At 53.0% G+C, this 19,513-nt stretch overlaps 1 protein-coding gene across 3 annotated transcripts in view; it reads left to right on the forward strand.

Moving 5' to 3' along the window:
* Window positions 1-19,513, forward strand: part of Cpne5 (copine 5) — an 81,576-nt gene that overhangs the window by 45,520 nt on the left and 16,543 nt on the right. For all 3 annotated transcript variants that reach the window (XM_032888799.1, XM_032888797.1, XM_032888798.1), the window contains 4 exons: window positions 2,284-2,387; window positions 7,929-8,033; window positions 15,826-15,867; window positions 18,366-18,441. In XM_032888799.1, the coding sequence (XP_032744690.1) occupies window positions 2,284-2,387; window positions 7,929-8,033; window positions 15,826-15,867; window positions 18,366-18,441 (327 nt within the window). The remainder of the gene's footprint in view (window positions 1-2,283; window positions 2,388-7,928; window positions 8,034-15,825; window positions 15,868-18,365; window positions 18,442-19,513) is intronic.

A 19,513-nucleotide genomic window follows, 5' to 3' on the forward strand; every position in this document is an offset into this window, starting at 1 on the left:
TGGATTTCGCACTTCCCTGCCTCCTCCCTTGGAGGTTACAGAACCTAAGTAAGCTTACCTTGGGAAGCAGGGGTCATTATTTAGCATTTCAGCCACTCTTTCCTGGAGCCATAATGTACCACTCCAGCTCATTCGTAGCTGTGTGGTGTCCAGCAAGAGTGTTACCCTCTCTGTTCCTCCACGTCTTGGCTTTCTTCTCTCTTTTTTTAAAGATTTATTTATTTATTATCTATGAGTACACTGTCGCTGTCTTCAGACACACCAGTAGAGGGCATCAGATCCCATTACAGATGGTCGTGAGCCACCACGTGGTTGCTGGGATTTGAACTCAGGACCTCTGGAAGAGCAGTCGGTGCTCTAACCACTGAGCCGTCTCTCCAGCCCCTTCTCGGTCTTTTTTTTTTTTTTTTTCTTTTCTTTTTTTCTACATTTTTTAAATTCAAATGCTACATGTGCGTGCACAGGCATGAGTACGCTCTGGCAAACATGAAGGGAGGTCTGAGGATGGCTTGCAGGATTTGCTTCCACTATGTGGGTCCCTTAGGCTTAGTGGCAGGAGCTCAGCCTCAGTGGGCTTTTGTGCGTGTGTGTACGTGATGGAGAGTGTGTCACAGGGTCTCACTATGTCTGAGGCCATGGACACCAGATGATCTAGTGTAGCCAAGGCTAGCCCAGAGTAGCCTAGAACTCGCCACCTTCCTGCCACAGCCTCCCCAAGTGCTGACGTCACAAGCGTGTGCCCCCCACAGCCTGCTCAACTCGGTCATAAAAAAAGCAGGGAAGTGAGTCTGGTGAGTGGCAGTTTGCTGTGGGTCAGCAGGTAGCCAGGGCGCAGAGCACAGGAGGCTTGACTCAGAGGGGTTTGAGTCTCTGCTTCCCTAGCCTCCAGCAGCCATCTTACAAAGGTTCGCCGTTTTTTCCATCCCCGGCTCCCTTGCTAAGACAAGGTGACAAGGGCAAAATGGCCATTGACTGGCTGAGTGGTGGAACGGATAGCTCTGCTTATGCGGACATCCTATGGCCGAGTTCGGGAAGACACGCAAGGTGAGGGAATGGGGAGAAACGGTAGGACTCGCACAGCCTCTCATGCGCTCCACGTCTGCCGGTCTGAGCCTTGCGTTCCTGGTAGCTCATTTTATCCTCCCAAGCTTATGAGGGAGAGATCACCATTGCCTCTGTTTTGGAGCTCGGGACACTGAACACAGAGGCAGGGAGTGAGCTGCCCTAGGTCACACGGCTGGGAAGGAATGGAGGAGGGAACGCCTGGCATAGCCTCTCCACTGTCAATCAACCTTGTGGTGGCTGTGTCTGCTTCTCTGCCATCATTTGATCACCTCTGGTCATTTGCCTCCAGGGGACAGAAAGGGAAGCTGCCTGCAGAGCAGGCTGAACCGGAGGGTCTTCAGGCATCCCAGAGTTTCCACTGGAGAGACTACACAGGGATAGGTGAAAAGCTGAACGTTGATTAGGACGTCTGCCACGCCCAGCCAGGGTCCTCCATCGCTGGGGAGGCGGAGCCCGAAGGGGGTGGAGCTACGAGGGGCGGAGCCAAGAGGGGGAGCTGGTGTCCTGAGGGGTAGGGGCGGGGTCAGAAGGAGAAGGATGGAGTGGGGGGGGGGAAGCGGAATCAGAGAGAGAGTAGGGGGTAGGATCCCCCTCAGAGAGCCTGGCTGCCTCTTTGCCTACGTCAGGGCAGTGGGGCAGGGAGCTGTCTGGGGATCAAAATTAGCTCTGCTTCTTGAGCTTGGTAAGCCTCCCCAAGTCCCTCCCCTTCTATCCTCTACGCTGAGCCTTTGGCCCCTGTTTTTGATCCCTCCAAGTGTTGGGTGGACACACTGTAGTCAGGCGTCCTCTAGGAACCAAAAGGACCGTGAGAGCATTGGAGCACCGTGGACAGTGCCAGGATTCAGGGTCAGCAGGTCATGTCCAGAGTGGCCGTCAGGTTGCCACGTCACCATGGAGAGCACCAGAAGGGATCACACACTTCGCACACTTGACTACCTGTGCTCCTCAAAGCCACCCATGAACCTCAGAGGCTCTGAGAGATTACTCACTCTCCTTGGAGTCACATAGCTTCAAAGTGGTAGAGCTAGGATTTGAACCCGGGACAGTTTCAGGTCCGTCTGCCTCTCCAGCCGGCTGGTCCTGTAGACCTATGTATGCATTGCCGAGTGCTGGTGACCCTGGAGGCTCGTACCAGGCGTATTTACAATGCTACCCTATCTGCCCTTGCCGGTCCCTGGGATCCTCCTGCCTCACCACCCCATCTTCCCTCCTTTCCAGGATGTGGCCACAATGCAGTTCTGTGCCAACAAGCTGGACAAGAAAGATTTCTTCGGGAAATCCGACCCCTTCTTGGTGTTCTACAGGAGCAACGAAGACGGAACGTGAGTCCTCCCGACGCACCCCCAGGGCACCTGTACATCAGGCAGGGCTGGGAGGCTGTGACCACCCCTGAGAACCCTGCCCTGTGCAGCTGATGCCCTGATAAACCAATGTGGAGACCTGGCATTGCCACCTGGAGGCTCTCAGCAATGGCAGGCACCGTGTATGCCCCAGGGAGTGTGAAAACAGGGCTGAGGCTGGTTCTGCACAACCCAGCCACACCCAAATTTCCAAGGCCCCACCCACACTCTACCATGCCTATGTTCAGAACCACAGAGCGGAAAGGGGCAGCCATGCACACACACCACAGTAGCCAATGTGCATCAGCAGCACAAGGGCTAAAGACCAGAGAGCCTAGGTTCCCTACCCCCACCCCTGACCAGCCGTCTGACAAGTTACTCCCCACCCCCTCTCTGGGCCTATTTTCTCATCTTTGAAATGAAGCAGCAGGATGGAGTAGTCTCCGTGGTCTCTTTAAGTAGCCGGGTTCTGAGATTCTACGGAGGGCGGAAGTGATAAGGTCAGAAAGGTTAATTGGACAAACACAGCAAGGAAGAAATGGGTCCTTGGGGTGGAGTGAGGAGCCGAAGGGCTTAACAGGGCCGGAGAGCCAACCTTCTGCAGAGCTAGAACTCAGGGCCCGCAGGCCCCCATGTACTGAAGTGCCAGCGTGTGCACTCGTGGGATGTGTGTGTGTGTTGGGGGCAGGGCGGCAGCAGGCAGGAGGTGTATTTCGGTGCAAGAGAAGACTGATTTTTAAACGTGAACTAGGAATTTAGGTGTAGTCATCTGCATGACAAAGGTCTGCTTTGTCTCTCCGTGGAGGACTCCCTGCAAGATGCTTTAAATAATTCCCGAGGACTCTTAAGTTGACTTTAGGGAGGAGAAAGAAGAGAGGCTCTGGTTGCTCTAGGTCGGTGCGCAGTCATCCCTTGCAGAGAGGTTGAGCTCTGGCTAGCCCTTAGGACCCTACGGTGGGCAGGAGGAGGGTTGGGGGCAGGAGAGCAACCCCGGGAGCGATGTGTGCAGTGGGCTGTGTGGGAAGGATCTGGGGCTCACAACTGTGACTGATGAGGGAGCGGGTGGGAGGTACCCGATCTGAACTTTGGGTGGGAGTGGGGCAGGGAGGAGGCAGAGGGGCTTCATGAAGACCCATGGGGACCAGTGCTATGGGCCTTTTCCTGGTACTAGGGCCAGGGGAGCCCAGAGTGCTGGGAATACCAAAGGAACTGTTTTGATGGCTGTGGCCTTGGGAGTCATTTAGGGGTGTTCCTCGGGTGTGAGGGAGTACTGGAGAAACTGACTGGGGACTCTATAGCGGTGGCCAACACACTTCCCCATTCAAGACAGACACTGAGCTAGAGGAGGGGAATGAGGGGAGGGTGGGATGAGTTTGGGAAAACCACCAGGTAGGAGAGAACCAGGAGCTTAGAGGGTTGGAAGCAGCTTGGAGGCAGGAAGCCAGGATATCCCGGAGCTGATCCATCTTATGTGGCTACACTTCAGTGACCCCTCTGCCCTTCCTGAGGCCACCACCAAGCTAGCTGCCTACCCAGCCATGGCCTGGCATTAGTAGGTACAACTGAATAATTGTAGGCAGCTGCAACCCAACAGAACCTTGTAGCATGCTAGCATTCTCCCCGCCAGACCGGTCACCATATAGTATCATATCGCTTCTCCTTTAGCTGTGATGAAATGTCCAGGCAAAAGCAACTTGAGGAAGGTTTCTTTTTTTTGGCTCAAGGTTGGAGGCGTGTCCATCATGGCGTCAGGGTGGGGAGGTCAAGGCTGCCGGAACTAGAGGCAGCTGGACATACTGCATCTGCAGTCAGGAAGAAGCAGACAGAGAATGCTGAGGGGTGCATGGGTGTGAGTGAGTTGTAAGTATGTGTTGTTGTAAAATATGAAAAATAAAGGGTATGTTTCTCTTTTACCTCACTAGGTCCAGCTCCACGGTGCCCCAAGATATCTGCTAGATATCTTGGCGGAAACACATCCCAGCCGCACACTTTCCTACACTCAAACCCTCACATAAAAGAACACACAACACAATAATCTTAGATCCAATTGATAAGATATAATTGCCCACTTAAACATACAAAGCCCGGTACCATCCATCCCTTAGGAACATTAATAACAACTTGTAAATACACAGAGCAGAATCTTAACATCACCCGCCATGGCTTCTCCCCCTCTCCTCTCTCCTGTCTCTCCTTTCCGTTCCAGTCTCCTCCTCTTCCTTCAAACTTCTCTCCCGCCCATCCTTCCTTCTCCTCCAATGACAGGCCTCCTTCTATCCTGTACCTGCCCCTCACCTGTACTTTACAAATTCAATGGGGAGAAGGCTCTGGTGAAGTCACCCGATTCCTGAGTAGGTGACTAGGCAGCTGTCCTTGGGGCAGTGGAATTAGCATCAAAATACAGATGACTTCAGGGCAAACCACAACAAGTATGTGCTTGTGTGTGTGAGCATGCGTGAGTGTGTGTGTGTGTGTGTGTATGAACATGTGTGTGTGATTGAGTGCATGTGCATGACCGTGTGTGTGCGTGCTCGTGCATGCGTGCCTGTAAGAGTGTGTGTGTGTGTGTGTGTGTGTTTGTTCATGCATACACACACATCTGTGTGTGCCTGTCAGAAGATAACTTTTGGGAGTAGGTCCTCTCCTTCCAACATCTGGGTCCTAGGGATTAACTGGGGTCATTAGATGCCACCTTTACCTACTAACCTATTCTTCAGCTCTAGCCATTCTGTTTTGTTGTTGTTGTTGTTGTCTTGTTTTTTTGGTTTTTGTTCGTTTGTTTTGTTTTGTTTGTTTGTTTGTTTGTTGAGCAAGTTTGCTCTGTGTAGCCCTGGCTGTCCTGGAACTCACTCTGTAGACCAGGCTGGCCTTGAACTCACAGCCTCTGTCTCTCCAGTGTTAGGCTTAAAGACATGCACCACCACCCGGACTTTTCTCTTTTCTTTTCTTTTTTGCTGTTTTTGTTATTTTATTGTTTTGGTGTGTTTGTTTGTTTTTAGCCATTCTCTTATTATCATTTTACCATCAAAGGAAACTCAGGGAGAGGATTGCCTGGGGATGCACATCTGGCTCTGGGACTCACATCTGCCTGACAGATGGGTGACGCTCTCCCACACCCATGCTCCACCTGTGTGTAGAAAGGAACTGTCTGCAGGGACCACTTGGCCTAGGGGAGCCTGGCACCAGGCAAGCGGGGCAGCAGGGATCTGAGAAGCCTGTGTGTCTGATGGTGGTAGGGACTGCAGAGAGTTTGAAGAAAGGCCTTTCCAGCTAGTGCCTGGGGCGGAAGCAGGACCACCCAGGGTCCAAGAAGGAACAACTGGACTGAGGGTTTAGGAGACCTGCTGAGCTCTTGGGCCTCGATGGAAGAAGGAAAGAGGTCTATGTGGGCGGGCTGAGGAGTCTGGGAAAATCCACCCTTTGAGGAAATGTTCCAGGGTAGATCTCTAAAGTCCTGGAGGATTCTGCACAATCTGGCTACCCTCCCCTCCCTTACCCTCCTCTCCCATCCCAATAACCAGCTGCCCCAGTCCCAGGCAGCAGGGGGTGAGGTGGAGGGACCTCCTGCCCCAGCCCCTCCTCCAGCTCCAGGGTAAGCTACAAGGTCTCCCACGTGGATCTCACACTCCAGTGGGTGGGCGGGAAGGATCACGGAAGAGAGACGCTCAGCCCGCTGACAAGAATGACATTTTGACTTGAAAATTACCAAAGAAGAAACGGCACAGGCTGTGTGGGCTCGGGTGGGGCCCTGGCGCTTCCTGGTGACCTTTCCGAGCTGGAATGTCGCTGGAGCGGGTGCTGGGAGAGCTTCGCCCTTCCTTGAGGTAGGTAGGGCTGCTCCTGAGACAGGCGAGGCACGGCAAGAGGGGTGGGCAGCACAGCACGTCGGGAACAATGGAGACAGCCCATTCTAGCCAAACAGGTCCTTGGATTCCGACTGGAAGGGCTCAGGCACCCCAAGGAGAGGGCTTTGCCTCTACTGGATTGAAATGGCAGTGTGAAAGCTATGGGATCCCCCACTCAGGATGCACAGTTCCTGCCTGGCGCTCACTTGTTCATTCTTATGTTTTGAGATGGTGTCGCATAGTGTAACCGTCGCTGGCCTGGAACTCATAGCGGTTGACCCGCCTGCCTCTGCCTTCCAACTGCTGGGACCAAAGATGTGAGCCTGGCAGCCCCTTATTATTTTGGTTATTTATTTATTTATTTATTTATTTATTTATTTATTTATTTTTGGAAGCAGGCTCTCAGGCTGCTGTTAGATAAAGCTCGGTGCTGTCAAGCATTGATCAGCTGAACATCCCTGGCCCGCATCAGTTTCCTTTAAAATATGACTAGGGGCTAGAGAGAGGTCTCGGCCACCAAGAGCATCTATGTTCTTATGAGAGATCTGGATTTGGTTCCCAGCATCCAGGCTGGGTGGCTCCCAGTCACCAATATCTCTCGATCCGACATCCACTTGTGGCCTCCAGAGGCCATTGCACGGGTGTGGTACAGATATGGTCCCCTCCCTCAAGCACGCACAAAATCAAATAAATAAATGGGTTTTGCTGCTGCTGTTGTTGTTGTTGGAAGCGAGGTTTCTCTGTGTAGCCCTGGCTGTCTTAGACTCCATTTGTAAACCAGGCTGGCCTCGGAACTCACAGAGATCCACCTGCCTCTGCTTCCTGAGCACTGGGATTGAAGGAGTGCACCACCACCCAATGACTTTTTTCTTTTCCTCTCTTTCCTTTTGGTTGAGAGCAGGGCAGGGTGACAACACTGAGATCCAGCAGAAGAGAGGTGGAGACAAGAAGATGAGCAGCTTAGGCCAGCCTAAGCTTCCTGAGACCCTAGTACAAAACAAAACAACAAAACGAAGATGTTTGAATATCCACTAGGGCCAGCCTTTGTTCTAGGCCACGCCACCATCAACACTGGGGACACTTCCTGTTCCTGTGGACCTTAAATTTTACTGACAGATCCTAACAGGACGAATCAGGAGAGACCCAGGCTGTGTCAAGCAGTGACAAATGAGATGTGAAGGGAAAGCCGGGAAGGAGAGGGACAAGGGGTGTCTGTCGGAGCCAGGGTTTGTCTGTCGGAGACAAAGCAGCTGCAGACGCTCCCTGAGGTGATGCTGGCCGGCCGGAAGGTAGAGAAGATTGAATAAGGAACCAAGGGAATAGAGAAGGTGTTCCTGGGAGGGGAAGAGCGGGCACTCACACCCACCCACTCATCTAGCTAGCCTTGAGGTTCAGTTCCCAGGTCCCCAGGAAAGGAACTGCCCAGAGAGAAAGGGCCTGGTCACAGTCACACAGGCCAGCCCCAGGACAGTGGCTGGACCTCAGGTCTCTGACTGCACACAGGATGTGCTGCTGCTCCCATCCAGCCCGGCCCAGCCTAGTTCAGGAACTCCTCTGCTGTGCCATCATGCTCTATGCTGCCTGTGGCTGTTGAGGTTGGCTCCTCCAGTCAGAAGGCTGCGACATCGGCTATCCGAGCTTCGGGCCTGACGCTTTTCCTCCACTCCCTCTTGGCCAGGTTCACCATCTGTCACAAGACCGAGGTCATGAAGAACACCCTCAACCCGGTGTGGCAGACCTTCTCCATCCCCGTGAGGGCGCTGTGCAATGGAGACTATGACAGGTGAGCGAAGGAGTGCGCCCATCCCTGCCCCCACCACTTCCTTTTCTGTCCAGGCAAACGGGGTCTCCTGGGAGGTCATCAGACTGCCGCACCGGAGTGGGGATTGGACCTCCTGCCCCTCTACTACTGGCCCATGTGTTCTGTTTTCCTTTGGACACACACACACACACACACACACACACACACACACACAAACACACACACACAAACACACACACACACACATACACACATACACACACACACACACACACACACACACACACACATCTGCAGCTTCCTGTCTGCTCTACAAGGGACAGAGCATGGGTGTCCCCGTCACTGTCACTGGAGTCTGGAGTTCTTCATTGCCTTGAGTGGGGCAGATGGCAGCAGGCAAGAAATTGGGGAGTAGAGGCAGGAGGGGTCTATCTCAGCAACCTCACTCTTGGCCGGTGGACTCTGGAGTCAAGATCCCGCCAACCTGTTGGGCAAATTGAGGGGTGAGGAGTGAGGGGTGGGAGCGATGACAGCATTTATGAAATATTGTCACATATTACATCATATGCAAGCTCTCCCTCTCCTCCTCATCCGTCAGTACCCGTGCCTGAGTTCACCCCTGACTGACCAAGGGAGCTGTCAGCCTGGGCAAGCTCTGACCTGTCTCTCTGACCTCACTGTCCTTCCCTGCAAAGTGAGTGCATGGAAACACCCAGTGACCTCCCAGGGCTGCTCCCCCTGAGGCCAGCAGGAGGCTGTGGCAAGGGAGTCCACAGTCAGCCTCCCCTCTGCTTTTTTTCTGAGCCCCTGCCATCCAACCTGGAAGTCGGCTGGGAACAAATGCGCCCACCTCACCTTCCACCCGGTTTCACGGAGCTTAAGTGTCGTGGGGGAGGCAGACATTAATCCAGTAATCACACAGAGAAACATGTCATTACCCACTGCAGAAGATGCTGGAAGAGAGCAGGAGGGCGGGATGGATGGGTGCCGCCAGATAGGATCGGTCTGCCGGAAGTCACCCAACCTCTGGCTGAAGAAGTGGGGGTGGGGTGGGAGTGGGGTGTCTGCTGGCTACTCCCACAGAAGCCCTGGGGCATCAGAACAGACACCTTGGGGATAACCTGAGATTTGCACAGGGTTTCCAAAGGGGTATGGGTAAGGGTGGTACAGGTGGGTGTCGTCCTGGTGTTTCCCTCCTGGGACACTTACAGGCTGCTAGTCTAAGACACAAAGTGGCCCCGCCTTTGTCCACTTGGCTGGGACAGCAACACAGCAGTCTGTCCCCAGGTATTCAGTGCTTTGTGCCTTGAATGACTATGGCATTCAAGAGCAGGCAGCTGTCTGTCTTTTTCTTTTTTCTTTTTTCTTTTTTTTTTTTTTTTTTCCAGAGCTGGGGGACCAACCCAGGGCCTTGCGCTTCCTAGGCAAGCGCCTACCACTGAGCTAAATCCCCAACCCCAGCAGCTGTCTATCTTTTGGGATCTTCTGGCCTGAGCCCTAAGCAACTGTGCAGGAAGAGCTGGGGACCAAAGTGAATGTTGTGGTCCAACAACCCCCACCCCCAGCCCAGCCCTAGCCTGGTGGCACACATTTTGCTGGAGGGGGGGGGGGCAGGACAGCATCAGATTCTAAAGGAGGCTGGGGACAGCTGGAAGGCTGGAGGGTGTGGGTATTGGGCTAAAGGCTTGAGAGGGACTGGGAGAGCAGACAGTAGGTAAAGCTGCCTCCCTGGAGGAGGGGTTCCCAGGTCAGTGGGACTGAGACTGGTCCCCTGGAGGAGTGTTTGGTAGGAAGTGCAGACAGGCCTGAGCCCAGCCCCATCTTCCTCCAGGGTGACTGATTCTCCTTCTCCGTGGCTGGGCACAAATTGCCTGTGACATGATCGGCAGCAGAATTAATCCAGGGGCCAATGTGTCTGGCTGACTCTCACCCAGGCCTAGTATCGCCCCCAGAGCCCACTGAGGAGGCGCTGACGGTCAGAGAGGGCGGTCCCTCTCCTGTAGGCCCTCCGGCAGACTCATACAGAGTCTATATCCTCCTAGGCAGTCACTGTGCTGGGTGCTTTGGGGAGCCATTGAACTCTTAGAGTCAAGCCTACTGCTCAGATTGTCCCCAAGCCACTGGGGAGGAAGACAGGCCCCATCACAGAGTCTCAGAGACACCTCCTGTCACTCTAGGTCTACAAAGGACTAGGAGAAGCTTCCAGTGTGACCACACCTCATAGCCGAGAGGCTGAGGCCCACAGAAGGCTGGATGCTACCAGCCCTGGTGGAGTTAGACCCAGGAGTCCGACCCAGGCTGGGTTTAAAATCTTTCTTAATGACCATGACGCAATGTGACAGGGTAGCCGTGAATTGCATCTGGGGGGGTTGGGGAGCTCAGAGAAGCTTTGTTCAAAGCTGAGGGCCCTGAGGACCTGAGATGAGGGCACCCTAGAGAGGTGGTTTCAAGCCTTAAAGCATTTCAAGGTCCTTTTGAGATTAATCTCAAATGGTTTGGAGAGGGGCAGGGGATGGCAAGAGGGAAGGTCCAAAAGACCTTGGTATCTGGCTGGCTGGGGGAGACATGAGTAGGCTGTGCTCTCATTTGGTACTCAGTACCACAGAGAAAGGTGAAGAATGGGAGTGGGGAGTAGAGAAATGGAGCTGCTTCTCCTCCTCCTCCTCCTCCTCCTCTTCTTCTTCCTCCTCCTCTTCCTCCTCCTCCTCCTCCTTTTTATTTATTTTATGTGTATACACTGTAGCTGTCTTCAGGCACACCAGAAGAAGGCATCAGATCTCATTACAGATGGTTGTGAGCCACCATGTGGTTGCTGGGATTTGAACTCAGGACCTCTGGAAGAGCAGTCGGTGCTCTAACCACTGAGCCACCTCTCCAGCCCCCAGCTAGATTCTTACCGAATAGGTTCACTGTGTGGGGTTCCCTTTGGTCACGGCTTACAGGCAACCCACAGCCTGTTTGGAAAGAACCGTCATAAGTTAGGAAAGCTGTGTTTGTGTTTCGAGATGAGCAAACACTATTATTCTAATCTCGGGAAGAAGAGTGGCTGGAAGCCAGGTGCAGCTCAAAGGGAGGGGACAGAGGCCACATCAGGGAGGCCACAAACCCACAGCAAGGAGGAAGAGAAGGTTGGGGTGGGAGACAGGAGGGGACTGAGGAAGGGCCATTGCCAGGTAGCTGAGAATGGAGGATATACTGGAAGACTGGACATCTCCACTAAAAGAGATCAGTACCCCAGGATGATGGGCTGAAAATGCTTCTTCATGCTGTTAAAATTATGGGATGCTTAGGATGTGAGTCGCACTGGTCCCCATTGGCTTAAACACAGACTCTTATATCGTGAAAAATAGCCTTAGGAACCTCTCTCACACTGTGAGGAACCATTTCATGGTCGTGATGTGCCCATTTCACAGATGGGAAAGTGGAGGGTTGTAGTCTATATCAGAGCAAGACAATGCCTTTCCTTCTGCAGACCCCCATCCAGCCCTGGGGTGGCTGTGGGGACAAGAAGCACTTTCCCTGTCATTGCCAGACTCTGCCCTATTCTCTTTGGAATTCTGGGAGCTGAGGATTCTCCCTAGTTAAACCAGGTCTGCCAGGGGCAGGCTGCTCTTCCACAGTCACGCATGGACTGTGAACGTATGTAAGAGTGGGAGCTAGGGTGCAGAGTGCTCACCTGAGCTGGGAGTGTTCCATCAGCACCTCTGTGCTCCCACAGGGCCACTGGACCCGGAACAGTAGCGGTGACATAGGGAACAAGCAACCAGGCTCACTACCCAATGCTTCACGTGTCACTGCAAGGGTGGCCTTAGCAGTCCTGTGTAGCACGTGCAGAATCTGAGCAAGATGGAACAGCCCATGTCTCTCTCCCTACTGCCTAGGTCTTTCCCTCTCCACAGTTTCTCTCAGAGGATCTGACTGTTAAGGGAGGGACAGCCTTGAGGCTTTGTGGGCAGTGGAGAACTATTCCTTCTTAGTCAGGGTTTCTATTCCTGCACAAACATCATGACCAAGAAGCAAGTTGGGGAGGAAAGGGTTTATTTAGCTTACACTTCCACATTGCTGTTCATCACCAAAGGAGGTCAGGACAGGAACTCACACAGGTCAGGAAGCAGGAGCTGATGCAGAGGCCATGGAGGGATGTTACTCACTGGCTTGCTTCCCCTGGCTTGCTCAGCTTGCTCTCTTATAGAACCCAGGACCACCAGCCCAGGGATGGCCCCACCCACAATGGGCTGGGCCCTCCCTCCTTGATCACTAACTGAGAAAATGCCTTACAGGGCTCATGGAGGCATTTCCTCAAGGGAGGCTCCTTTCTCTGCGATAACTGCAGCTTGTGTCAAGTTGACACACAGAACCAGCCAGTACATCCCCTCTCCTGCCCTGAGCGGTCATTAATACCGCCATGGTCCAGAGGTGACCACAGTGTATACACCATGGTCATCACTCAGGGAGGGGACCTGGAGATCTTGCCAGCACCCCTACCGGCCAGTCTCTCTCTAATATGGCTTTGGGGTTCCAGCCCTGGGTGCCAGGGTCCTGGGACATTGACTCCTGGCCTTTAATCCGAGCATGCTCTGGGATGTTCATGTGTGTCTTGTGAGACGAGGGGACTGTTAGCAGCACAGTTCATTTGCAGAGGTGTTAGGTGATCCCCACCAGCCGGCTGGAAGGTGTGAATACCCCATGGTCTGCCAGGCACAGTTCTAGGGGCCAAGCGGTCCACAGAGAGCAAAACCACCTCTGACCCATTGGAGGACATTCTAACCGACAATAGGATTGTCCGAGGATGAAGGAAAGGTCTACCGTCCCAACAGAGATATGTCAGTGCCCAGGATGGGCGGGAGACAGCACCCTCACAGAGGATATAACCATTCCACCGTTTACAGAGGAACGGCCATCAGTGCTACATAGCCAGTACCCACAGGATCTGGGGCACCACCCTGGGCTACTGTCTCTGGAGCAATGCCCTTCCCTGTCCTCCTCACCCCCTTCCCCAAGACTCTGAGTTCTTAGCCTTTCTGTGCCAAATGGGATGTTGGTTTTATGGGCTACTGAGAGCCGTCTCCTTCACCCAAAAGAACACTCTCTTGGGTCTCGTGGCTAAGTCACAGCCAGTCTGGCAAACAACCTGGGTCCCAAATCCTATCTGCTGTGACCTGGGCTTGCAATAGATTTGTGGACAGAGGCGATGGGCTGCTCCCTAGGCCTTCCCCTGAGCCTGGGAGATGTTCTCTCACTTTCTTCCCCACCCAGGCTCAGGCTGGAGGCTCAGCCTCTAGGGGAGGCCAGAGTGACACAAGGGGATCACCCAGCCAGCCTCGGCCGGCTGCTGGTTCCTGTCCCCTGGGGAGCTTCTAGCCACCACCCCATCCACACTGCACCCTGGACCTGCTGACTCTGAATCAGTCAGGATGTGAATCCTGAGTTTGAGTCTGAAGGGGGCAGTTACTCTGCAATTTGCTGGGGCTCCTGGAGAATTTTTTCAAACGTGTTTACCACCAAAACCCCAGACAATGAAATAGGTCAGGCCCTTCGACTTTGAGATTTAAGTTTTTAGAATTGTTCATTTATTTAATCTATATCAGTACATTGTGGCTGTCCTCAGACACACCAGAAGAGGACATCAGATCCCATCACAGATGGTTGTGAGCCACCATGTGGTTGCTGGGAATTGAACTCAGGTCCTCTGGAAGAGCAGTCAGTGCTCTAACCGCTGAGCCATCTCTCCAGCTTGAGATTTATTATTATTTTTTAATGGCGCGTGTTTATCTATTGATAGAGGAGGAGGGGTACCTTCTGTACGGCACAGCTGTGGAGGTCAGAGGACAGGTTTCAGGAGTCAGCTCTACTCCCCCCGCCCCCCGCCCCGTGTGGATCCTGGGGCTCACCCTCAGGTTGTCAGGCTTGGCCACGGTGTCTTTATCCACAGAGGTGTCTCACCAGGCACGCATGCAGGACCTCCTTCTGTGCTCTGGGTAGCCAGAGTTACTGTCCCCAGGGTAGTCCGTTTCATAAGAGTGTTAGGAGATCTCTGATAGCTGCAGGACGTTGTTGTTGTTGTTGTTGTTGTTGTTGTTGTTGTTGTTGTTTTTGGAATGGGGCCTCACTATGTAGCCTTGGCTGGCCTTGAACTCAGAGATCTGCCCTCCTCTGCCTCCTGAGTGCTGGGATGAAAGGCCTGTGACACCACAGCCCTGTTTTAAGTAAATTTTATGTAAAAGCATGCATGGTTATGTTATGTGGAAATCAAGAGGCATTTTCTAGACAGCCCACCATACACACACACACAGACACACACACACACACAGACACACACACACACACAGACACACACACACACAGACACACACACAGACACACACACACATACACAAACACATATACACACATACACACATACACACACATACACACATACACACACATAAACATACATACATATACACACACATACACACATACACATACAATACACACACACAGACACACAGACACACACGCACACACAGACACACATGCACACAGACACACACAGACACACATACATACACACACATACACTCACAGACACACCTGCACACATACACACACAATACACACACAGACACGCAGACACACACGCATACCCAGACACACATGCACACATACACAATACACACACAGACACATACAGACACATACACACATACACACACTCACAGACACACATGCACACATGCACACACAATACACACAGACACAGACACGCAGACACACACGCATACACAGACACACATGCACACATACACACATACACACACAATACACACACACACACACAGAGTGAGTGAGAGAGAGAGAGAGAGAGAGAGAGAGAGAGAGAGAGAGAGCGAGCCTAAAGATATTCATCTGAAAGGAGACAGCACCCCCTTCTGGGAGCCACAGAACTCCCGAGCCAACTCCTGGCAAAGCCAAGAAGATGGACCGCAGCGCAGTGGGATAGATGTTAATAGAAGAGAAGCCAGTTCAAACTGCTTTCTGCATCCCGTGTGGACCTCAAGACCAGAAACCCACGCTTCCCGGGCCTCTCCCACCATCCTTGACCCCTGGTGCTGCCTGGCAGTTTCTCTATCCCTGGGCATCCCAGAGGACAGAGCAGACAGCACCAAGGGTTAACCGGCAACCCTCCACCTCCCTCCTCCTGCTTCTGGTCCTCTAGCCTGTTGCCATGGGAACGAGGCTAAAAATAAGATGGGCTCTCAAAGCCCAGCCCCATGCTTAGGAGTCAAAACAAACTAATTAAAGCAGCCTGGGTTAGAATGTGAAGAAAATCCCACCCTTTCCTCAGAGGCCAGTCTCAGGGAGGGTAAGCTCAGCAAGCCACCCCAAGTCAGGGCCCGGGGACCCTTTCTTAACCTGCAGGGCTGGGGCTGGCCCTTCACCAGACTCAGGGTCCCCCCTGCCAGGCAGTCTTGTAATCCTCTCCCACAGAGAAGCCCCTTGCTTCATTGTGAGATCTGCCATGACCCTGCCACAGGTAAATGCCCAGTTTGACTTCCTGTTGAGGCTTCTACTCCATCTAGTGAAGTTAAGAAAGCAGACAGAGGCCTGAGGCCGCTTCAGCCAAATGCTGGGAATCTCAAAATGTCTTTCCCTGGCTCTGGGGTGGCCTTTGTCCCTAAGACCTTTGCTAAAAGGTCTTAAGATGGGTTATCTTTGCACACGGGCTTGGAACGTGGAGCAGTGTTTGCACGCATCCCTCCTGGTACAGGAGTAGGAGGTCCGTCCTCAGGCCTATCATACCCAGAATTCTTTGCTGTTTGTTTTCTAGGACCATCAAGGTGGAGGTGTACGACTGGGATCGTGACGGCAGGTAAGGGCAGGAGGGTGAGAGAGAGGTGAGTGGACCTAGACAGCCCCGGGAAGTGAGGCAGGCCCATCCGGGCACTCCGGGAATGAGGGTTTAGGTCCCATGCAGGTTGGTCTGCTGTCATAGTAGCTTAGATCCACGGAGGTCCTGCAGGACAGGATGCCGAGAGCCCTCCTTTCCCCAACATAGCTGCCAGCAGCCAGCCCGTGCCCACACTCTCCTCACTTGCAGAACTGGGAATGCTCTGGAGTGCCCTTGTTGGTAGGACACTGAGGATTCCCAGACACCCCCTTTCTCTATGTGAAGCCTTGGACAAAGCACTGTAGGAAGGCCAGACTGTGGAGGAAGAGTCGAATGCCCAGAGACACCCCACAGTCCAGCAGAGACTCACTGTAAACACGGAGCATAGACACGTCTGTAAGGACAGCCGAGGCGGGGTGTTCTGAGGCTCAGGAAAGAGAAGGCATTGCCTGAAGGGGGGCTAAGTCAGGCCTGCAGGAGGGTGACTTCCGCTTGGGAACTGTGGGAAACAGGTCTAAGTACCCCATGAGGAGCAAGTGTGGTTGGCAGTTCCTAGACAGAACAGGAGCGTGTCTCTCAAAACACTGATCCAGAACCTTCCCTGTCTCCCACTCGTCCTCTGAAGCAAATCCAGACATATCCCAGCTTAAGCGTGGTCACAGTTGATATCTCCCGGGTCTGATATGGCCGGGGTGGTGCTCTTATTATAAAAAGGCACTGAGCCAGGGTAGCTGAGCTAAGCCCAAGCCATGGAAGATTCTCCAGGGCCCACCTTGCCCCTCTTAAACTTCACTCCTGCCTTCCCATCCCTTCCAGTAGGTCAGCTCCATCATGCCTCCGAGCCAATCTGCTCCCTCCTCTCCTAGTAGTTCCCCTACATCCTTCCTTTACCTTGGGAGTCTTCCCTTCTCTGGCAACTTGGGACAGCCTCCAGGAGCCACAGGGTCCCATCATCAGGTTACCATCCCCTGAAGGACTGTTGTCAACAGAGTGTAGCTCAGTGGTTAGAGCTCCTGCCTAACCAGACAACCTGCATTCAATCCTGGGAACCCACGTAAAAAGTGGGCAGAGAGAATGTACTCCGTAAAGTTGTCTCGTGACCTCCATAGACATTTGTGGTTCAAACACACACACACACACACACACACACACACACACACACACACACACCAATAACTCCCCCCGCCCCCCGCAACCAAAGTGTTTATGTGTATGAAAGTTTTGCAGTGAAATCCATTACTTTGTATAGCTTCGAAAAATCAAAACAAAAGCTGCTGAGGGCTCACAGCAGGGCACGGCCCCAGGGACACCTGGGTGCTCCAGTTGGATGCCCCAGCCAGAGGGCTAAGCACTGTGTTTTAGCAAGGACTCGGGGCTGTTGGGAGGGCAGTTTATGCAAGTTCTTGCTGTGTTTGATATAAACACGCTCTGGAAAAAGACCCCTACCTCCTGGCTCTCACCGTTTAGGAAGTGTTAGCGGGAGACCTGGGTGTGTGGCTTGGAGACAGAGCCTTGGGGTTCAAATCCTGGGGTTCCATGTTCAGCACCACAGGAAGGTTGGGAAAAAAATCCAGCTGTAGTTTCATGTGCCTATGATGAGACTCTTTGGGGGTCTGAGACAGGAGGATTGGAGTTTGAGGCCAACCTGGGCAACACACCATGAGGAGCTATCTCAGAGTGAATAAACTAATGAGGCGGGCATATGGTGGTCACCCTGTCTTCCCAGCACTCCGGAAGTAGAGCAGAAGGATCAGGAGTTCAAGGCCACCCTTGTCTACACAAGTGCACAACTAAGCTGGGATACACAAGACAAAAAGCCCGAAATATTAAAAAAAAAAATAACAATTTTTAAAAAAACGTTACTGGGCTGGGCACAGTGGATGACGTGCCTTTAATCCCAGCACTCAGGAGGCATTGGCAGGTAGGGCTCTATGGGTTCTAGGCCAGCCTGGTCTACGTTAGAATGTCCCAGGCCAGCCAGGGCTACATAGCGAAGCATTCAGCGGGGAGGGGCTAATGAATGCCTTTAAGCCCGTCACTTGAATTTGACAATCGTTAAATTTCACTGTATTTGCCTTATCTATATTTTACTAACGTACTTTAAAGGAAATCCCACCGTGGCATTTACCCCTAAATATTTCATTAGAAATGTCTTTAAAAAAATAAGCACATTTCCCCCCACGTAACTCTGAATGCCATTATCCCACCTGACATATTGAGCGGTAATGCCTGACTGCCATCCAACCGTTCCCCTCCCTCAGCAGAGCTTGTCCCCAGATGCCTTTTCTGGATCATCTAAATAAGAATCCAAGGAGACCTGCTGCTCCTTCTCCGACTTCTGCCAAGTAGCCATTGGCTTTCTCAGTCCACAGCTCCCTTCCCATACTCTGTGGAGGCCCTGGTGGAATGGGGGCAGGGCTGGCCTTGGGAGAGGCTGTGTGTGCCTGGGCCTCCAGCCTTGGCACCTTCTTCTCTTGCAGCCATGACTTCATTGGAGAGTTCACCACCAGCTACCGGGAGCTGGCACGCGGCCAGAGTCAGTTCAACATCTACGAGGTGAGGCTCTCCAGGGGCGGGGTCTCTTCTCCTGAGGGTTCTGGGTCATGACAGTAAGAACTCGGGAGCTCTGAGAAGGGTTGGGGACAGGGATTTCCCGGTTGTCTCACAAGGTGGATCTCATCTTCCCATTTCACAGAGCTGCGCCCCCCCCCCACATATGCATACACCACACCCCCAACACGCTCCCACACACACCACAGGAAGAACACCAGGAAGAAAGGGAAAGAAGTCTATCTATAAGCAAGGACCTAGGTCCCGACTCCAGAGTGGCTCTGTGTCTTCAGACAAAGCCTGTTGTCCTCTGGAGGAGTAGCCAGTGCTCCTAACCACTGAGCTATCTTTCTGGCCCCCAGGGCTGTGGTTTGGGGGATTGGGGGGAGGAGTCTAGCACTGAGCTGTTTATGTCCCCAACCTGGGCAGGACAGACTGTACCTTTCTTTGGCCTCCTCTTTGGAAGTTCTCAGGGAAGTGTATGGAGCAGTTACCTCTCTTGGAGTTTGGCTTCCAATGGCTAGGAAATCTCAGGCAAAATGGAAATCGGAGGCACAGATGGGACAGGCTGGTTTCCTCCGGTCTCCTCCGGTTTCCTCAGGCAATCGTTATCTTTACCTCGTGGCAATCAACAAGATAATGAGCTGCCTCACAGGAAGTAGCAATGCGGCTGCATCTGGGTGGAAAAGCCAACCAGAGGAAAACCACCACGGCTCCTACAGGCCAGAGGCAGCTTTAGACCCCAGGGGTGTCCCTAGGAGGCCCAGGAAGCCCTTGCTAGAGTCAGGAGTGTGAAAAGAAAAAAAGGTCCTTACCAGTCAACACCCCATCTCCAATCCTGAAGCCAGCTGTGTTGGGGGACCTCCCGGGACCCAGCCCCTGCTAAGAATGTCTCAGCCGCTGGGCCCTCTTCAAGCTATTCTCTTCTTCTGATGTCCTCCAGTCTCAAACCCCTCAGGGTCATCACCAACAGTATTTGACCAGAATGCTCTGGGTGTGGCCCAACTCCTGCTCTGAAGCCTTGAAATGAACTTCAACCCACACCCCCACTCTCTAATGTTAGGGCAGATCCCCACTC

This window comes from Rattus rattus, chromosome 18, assembly GCF_011064425.1.
Source record: "Rattus rattus isolate New Zealand chromosome 18, Rrattus_CSIRO_v1, whole genome shotgun sequence".
Lineage (NCBI taxonomy): Eukaryota > Metazoa > Chordata > Mammalia > Rodentia > Muridae > Rattus > Rattus rattus.